A 7,323-nucleotide genomic window follows, 5' to 3' on the forward strand; every position below is an offset into this window, starting at 1 on the left:
AACTCAGCACCGCCTTCCTAACCTGCAATCTTCTTCCCGCCCTCTCCGCCCCCACCCCAGTCTGACCTATCACCCTCACCTTGACCTCTTTCCACCTATCACATTTCCGACGCCCCTCTCCCAAGTCCCTCCTCCCTACCTTTTATCTTAGCCTGCTGGACAAACTTTCCCCATTCCTGAAGAAGTGCTTATGCCCGAAACGTCGATTCTCCTGTTCCCTGGATGCTGCCTGACCTGCTGCGCTTTTCCAGCAACACATTTCCAGCTCACAAAGGCACTATCTATAGTAACCCCTGACTTAAAAACATGAAATCTTGATTTCCAAATTTCCAGCTTTTTAAATTTATTTTGGAATTTCCACTTCATTTTATTTATTCTAACTGGTTTAACTCATAAAATGACTATAAATTAAAATGTGCTTCTTTGTGATGAACATTTAATAGGTCAACTCATTAACAATACCACATTTGCAATATAAAAATATAATTTCAGAATTGTGCTCATCATTCAATACAAATTTTAATTGCTGATTGTAAATTAATTTAACTCAAGCAAGCAATGCAGTTACTGAATTTCAAAACAGACCTGCAGTGATATAGCATTTAGCATAGTTTGTTTTTCTCAATAGTTATGACAAATATATTTTCTTTTCCATGAATATGATTTATCTTAAATATAATTGATTTAATAAATGGCAAGTTGACAATACACAATGATATATGTCAGAAACATTTAAAAAGGAATCTTCTTGCGTCAAACAAGACAAGTAATTAACAGTACACAAATTTTGACAATGAATTGAAGCAAATTTGCTATAACAACTATTAATTCCATTAACTACCAACTAAGATAACTTATTTTATCAGAAAATATCAATGGAATTAATTTGTTGTCTAATTAAATAAACTTAAGTCATTTAGAACAAACTGTTATTTGACGAGGTACTGCAGATAGCTTTCTTTATGAATTCTGAAATTTACAATCCCAAGACCAAAATTGTAAATTGTATTTCATTAGCTTAAAAATAGTAAATCTTTATAACATATCATCAACATTTGTAACCTTTACACAATAGAAATAGTTGTTCAGCCAGCTAATGTTCTGAGATGCTGTTGTGTTCCGTGTTCAGCATTGTTCACTTTGTAAAATCAGTTCTTTTTTGTAGTTTTCCTCATGCTGCAGAGAAAATGTTTTATTGTAAGTATGTGAGCAGTATAGAAAGGTTGTAGCGTAGATTAAACTTGTAGCTGTCTAAAGGCACATTTTATAATTTTAATTTTAACCTTCGAACCCAAAGGCATTTGTTGGATGACTTATCATCACCAATCAGTTGGAAAAATTCCTTCGGAGGTGTTTATGGACAAATTATTGGCTCCTCTCATACTCTGTTTTGGAATGTCTGTTCTGATTTTGTTCTTAAGCTGTACAACTAAATGGTTATGAACTGATTGCCACTTTCGTCACTGGCACAAATGTAGAATACATAACTTCCATTAACCTCTGTTTATATGGGCAAGCCTTTCCTAAAAATAATTGTGCTCCTCCAATAACTTTACCTTCAAAATCTTTTTAAAAAGTATTTGCATAAAGCAATCTTTCTTAAGAAAATTCTGTAAGAAGCTTTAAAGAAGTTAAATGAGAGAGTAAGGATTGTATATACCTTTCCATAAAATTAATAATATTCTTTCCAATTTCAGACTCAGGGTTCAAGCACTTTCTTCTACCATTCTGCAAGGTGACACTGTAAAATAAGGAAAAAGCATAATTACTTAAGTATTTTTTCATCTTGAACAAGTTTTATGACAACATAGATTAAGGATAACTTACATGATTTCCACATTTTCACAAAAGTTCTGTTTCAATGAGATTTTAACATTGCTGATTTTCATTGAAGAGTGTAATTGGTTTATTGTCTGGATGCAGCTACAACGACTCTGGCTGAGCTGATGATGTTGAGCTGCAAAAACAAATTCAATAGACATCAGAAATCTACTAAGTAAAAATTGTAAATCAGCTTAATTCATCTCTTTAACATACTTTCTTCCACCTGAAGTTAAAATCTAGTTTCATGTTTATATCAGAATTGTATTCAAAATCCAGAAGAAATTGCAGAATACATAAATTAAATCCATTGCAGATATCTTACCTTGTGCAAATGCCAGACATAGAACAGTGACTGATAACACACAGAGTAACACTTTGCTGACCATCTTCTTTGTTAAATCCCTCCTACTTCCTCGTTCACTCTTGATGTTTTGGTAATGTGTTAAAACACAGTAGACAAAACCTCTTTATATAGGCTGTGTGGTTATATTTACCAAGGCTATTGGGTAACATCAAATAATTACGTAATTGGAAATATGCAACAGGGAAAATTTAGAGTCTGAAATGGAAATTTTACAATAAAATCAAATTGCCTGTATGACCAGAGAAATTAATGCTGATGCAGCAATTATTTATTGCATTCTTATTTAATGGGAGTCAAATAAGTAAGTTAATATTATAAGGTTAATGATTAATTTTGTTAAGTTTTAAATGTAATGTACAAATTCAAATCCAACAGCAAACAGACTGATGAAATAAACACTGGTATGATTTGTAAATCTGTATGTGTATAGCTTTAAATTCAATTATTAGATTAGGGGATTCAATGCTCAAATAGTTTTTCAAAATTTGTTCTTGAAATGACACCATTAAGTGGATAATGCATTCCATATAATTTTAACATAGATATATGCTGTTGATTTATGCTTATTTAAATTTTATGTAATTTAAAAAAATATCATTGTGTCAAAGGTTTACCTCAATGATTATACTGCCTGTAATCCCACACAATAGGCTCATTACCAACAACAAGAGAACCTCTATTAGCTGCTTCACAAAGTGAATTTGAGAGATTTGAAATTATATTGAAATGTTATTACCAAAATTTATTAATTGCTAATTTTTCCATCTATAATTTATTTGTCCTTTGAAAATAAGCATTTCAAAAATTGAAAATAAATATAAGCTTTTAATAAAAAGAAAAAATTCATAGAACAGAAGACATTTTCTAAATTTATAATGCGTTGATTACTTACAGAGCTGTTCTTTAAATCGTGGTTAAATTACAATTTTAATTTTAAGGGGTTGTACGTAATGTAATCACATTCAGAATTTTGAAGATGCTGAGAAATACTAATCATGTTTGAGAAAGATTTATGGATGACAATTTGACTCTGAACACTAGGGGGCAATGAAGATCAGCCTCAACAGAAACTTGAAACCGTGCAGGAGAAAAGCAAATTAAGATGTTCAGAATGTTTTTAAGGTTTATTCAAATCATCTTTAATATCGTTTTGAATTAAATAAATTATAGTAATGCATTCCATTAATATTAATATGTCTGCTATCACTTAATGAAAATTAAAAAGGCAAAGTATTGACTTGTTAACATGTAACATTTCTTGTAAAAATATATTTTTACTTTCTCACACTAGTAATTATACTTCCAGTCATTAAATTTTCCCTAGTTCCACTGGATATCTTTGAGTTTTATCTGGCATTTATAAATATTGTGCAGAAAACATACAATGGCTGTTTGTGTCTTCTTGTAAATTAACTAATACTTAGAGTTATATTTAGTTGAGAAAGTGCATGTTTCTTCAATTTCTATCAACAAAAGTTCCAACTGCCAAGACAATTTCAGAAATTAGGAATTCCCGAAAATGCACTTATGAGTAGATTCAAAACATAGGCGCACAGACCTACAGTAATAACCTTCTAATGCTTTTCAAATACTAAACTTTGATCACCCAACTGTGAAGTCTGAAATGTTAGTGAGGAAACAAATGTTGCAAAGGACACGGAGCAGATGAAAAGAATTTACTACAGGAAGCTGTAAGTTCACCAGTTCATTTTCTGCTTGGAAACTATCGTCAAGTTGTTCAGAAGCAACTGCACTTGGAAGAAAGTAAAAACCCATGTTTTGTCATACTTTGTTCAGATGTTCGGTGACTTATGCAATGTTACATGAAGTATTAAAACATGTGCTAGTTTATGTAATGACAATACAGTACCTAAATAGGTACTGTAAATATGTTTAGTACTCAAACATACCATCTAATTTTCTCAGGCAATAGGTGAAACCATTCATTTTTGTAGCAAAATGGAAGACTAACAATGCTAACATTATTTAGCTTTAAAAACTGTTAATTTAAATGCCACCCATATTAGATACACATACTGGGTAGAGTTTTACACCCACCAATCACATTTATTTTAATTGGGATCTCAATGTCGGGTCCAGTCCTGACATAATGATACCCATCTGCAAAAGTACAGAAGGCAAACAGGGCACTGTTTCGGAAGCACTTTTACTTTTCAATAAAAGTCATTTAGGTCACCAGTGAGGCAATTAAATCATCAGTAAAAGCTAAATTTCCTCACTTTGCTCTGGAGTGGAGCAGTTGGGGAAGTCAATTGTGAATGATGGAAGCAGCATGCTGGGATGCAAAAGGCACAATGATTGGGAAAGAGTGCAATTGGACAAATTAAGTTAAGAGTCAATAGAGCTGGTATTTGTCTGGGTTCTTTTTGCCATAACATTGTTTGCTGAACATCATCACTGGTTTCCTGTCATGATCTTCCATGTTTTGTAGAGCATCCAGCATAAGTAAGGCTTTTTTCCATCATTGAAGTATTTTCAGTGGGCTATGGCAGCCAAACTATTGCTACTTTTAGATTCCTTTGCTATTGTTATGTGGGTGTCCTCTCTTGTATATTTGCTCTTCCTTACAAACCTTTGATTTACAGAAGCTGATACTAATTGTGGCCAATAGATTTGTTCTTGTCATTTACTCTTCCATGGACCTCTTCCAGTTCCTGCAGCTTCAAAATGGCCTTTCCTCTTCTGCAGCTTGTGTTCTAGATACGCCTCAAAGTGTTCACTAACACCTATCACCACTGAGATGCACTTTAGGTATTTCATCCAGCTCTAGGGTCAGAATGTTGAGCAGGCCTGGCCTCCTGGATTTTTGCTGAAGCAATGTATCATTTCACTGACTTCACTTTAGGCTCTTATGACCACATGCATGAGGCTGTGCAGATCTGATGACCATTGCCAGCAGATAGTAAGATGAGGTGTACACAAAACCTGGTGAACATTATCAGGTCTTATTGAACCCAAGTACAGAGAAAACAGCATAAGGTAATTGAATGTGTGACTAGAAAGATGATAAAGGAAGGAGTGCTTAGATTCCAGGGACACTGAGGCCTGGGGAAGATGATACGTGTACAACCTGGATGGCTGCACTTAAACAGCTGCCTTGCAGACCATTTTTCTAGTGTTATTGGGGGTGGGGGGAGGGGCTTTAAAGTAACTTGACAGGGCTGTGAGAACCAAGGGAAAATATTAGAGATGAATAACTGGGCTCACAAAATACATTTGGATACAGAACTGGCTCAAAGGTAAAAGACAGACGGTGATGGTGGAGGGTTGTTTTTCTGACTGGAGGCCAGTGGAGTGCCACAAGGATCGGTGCTGGGTCCTCTACTTTTTGTCATTTACATAAATGATTTGGATGCGAGCATAAGAGGTACAGCTAGTAAGTTTGCAGAAGACACCAAAATTGGAGGTGTAGTGGACAGCGACGAAGGTTACCTCAGATTACAACAGGATCTTGACCAGATGGCCCAATGGACTGAGAAGTGGCAGATGGAGTTTAATTCAGATAAATGTGAGATGCTGCATTTTGGGAAAGCAAATCTTAGCAGGACTTATACACTTAATGTTAAGGTCCGAGAGAGTGTTGCTGACCAAAGAGACCTTGGAGTGCAGGTTCATAGCTCCTTGAAAGTGGAGTCGCAGGTAGATAGATAGTGAAGAAGGTGTTTGGTATGCTTTCCTTTATTGGTTAGAGTATTGAGTATAGGAGTTGGGAGGTCATGTTGCAGCTGTACAGGATATTGGTTAGGCCACTGTTGGAATATTGCATGCAGTTCTGGTCTCCTTCCTATCGGAAAGATGTTGTGAAACTTGAAAGGGTTCAAAAGAGATTTACAAGGATGTTGCCAGGGTTGGAGGATTTGAGCTATAGGGAGAGGCTGAACAAGCTGGGGCTGTTTTCCCTGGAGCGTCAGAGGCTGAGGGGTGACTTTATAGAGGTTTACAAAATTATGGGGGGCATGGATAGGATAAATAGACAAAGTCTTTTCCCCGGGGTCGGGGCGTCCAGAACTAGAGGGCATAGGTTTAGGGTGAGAGGGGAGGGATATAAAAGAGACCAAGGGGCAACTTTTTCACACAGAGAGTGGTACGGGTATGGGATGAGCTGCCAGAGGAAGTAGTAGAGGATGGTACAATTGCAACATTTAAGAGGCATTTGGATGGGTATATGAATAGGAAGGGTTTAGAGCGATATGGGCTTTGTGCTGGCAGGTGGGACTAGATTGGATTGGGATATCTGGACTGGTTGGACCGAAGGATCTGTTTCCATGCTGTACATCCCTATGACTCTATGACTCTATGACTTAAGGATACAGGTGGCACGAACATAGGAAATGGTGAGATGATAGGTGAAGTCGGAGTTGGGGAGAAAGAAAGTCCATAACAGAGTTAACATGTATGTATATAAATGCACAGAGTGTAGTAAATAAGGTTGGGGAGTTGCAGATCCAGATTACAATGTGGTATTATGTTGTGACAGTGACAGAGACCTGGGTTAAGGAAAGGGTTAGGTGTTAAATATTCCTGGTATAAATTGCTCAGGAAAGATAGAAAAGGAATGACAGCAGGAGGGTATGAATGAAGATTAAGGAGGCCATTGCCATGCTGCAAAAGCAAGATTCTCAAAAGGTTAAAGGACAGTGTCTATTTGGCTACACTTACTGAATAAAAGGATGAAATTACTTTGCTCGGTTCAGTCTGCAGACCAACAACTAATGAAAAAAATGTAATGGAACCAATCTGCAGAGAATTTGTAGAGAACTGCCAACAGTATACAGCAGTTATGACAGCAAACTTCAATAACCCAAATGTAGATGAATATACTGCTTAATATAAGGGACTATCCCAAGTGCTCTCAATGAACTCATCTTCCTGATGACTTCTGCTAGTTTGATTAAACAAATCTATTTGAAAATTAAAATCACCCATGATCATTACAAATGACCAGAAATTGAATTGAATTAGCGTTGTAAATACAATGGCTATAAGAACAGGTCAGAGGCTAGGAATCCTGCAGTGAGTATCACCTCTTGATTCCCTAAAGGCTGTTCACTATCTACAAGTCAGGTAGATGATGGAAAATTCACCAGCTGATTGGAGAAGTGCGACTGAAGATG

The 7,323-nt window shown here is 35.9% G+C and overlaps 1 protein-coding gene across 1 annotated transcript; it reads right to left on the reverse strand.

Moving 5' to 3' along the window:
• Positions 1-372: 372 nt before the first annotated feature.
• LOC122556917 (permeability factor 2-like) lies at positions 373-2,251 on the reverse strand. Its single transcript, XM_043704164.1, has 4 exons — positions 2,147-2,251; positions 1,828-1,957; positions 1,661-1,741; positions 373-1,176 (listed from the first exon to the last, which is right to left on the reverse strand). The coding sequence occupies exons 1-4, from the start codon at positions 2,208-2,210 to the stop codon at positions 1,149-1,151; spliced, it is 303 nt and encodes a 100-aa protein (XP_043560099.1). The 5' UTR covers positions 2,211-2,251; the 3' UTR covers positions 373-1,148.
• Between the last annotated feature and the right edge of the window lie 5,072 nt (positions 2,252-7,323).

The sequence above is a fragment of the Chiloscyllium plagiosum genome, chromosome 14 (genome assembly GCF_004010195.1).
Source record: "Chiloscyllium plagiosum isolate BGI_BamShark_2017 chromosome 14, ASM401019v2, whole genome shotgun sequence".
Taxonomy (NCBI): domain Eukaryota; kingdom Metazoa; phylum Chordata; class Chondrichthyes; order Orectolobiformes; family Hemiscylliidae; genus Chiloscyllium; species Chiloscyllium plagiosum.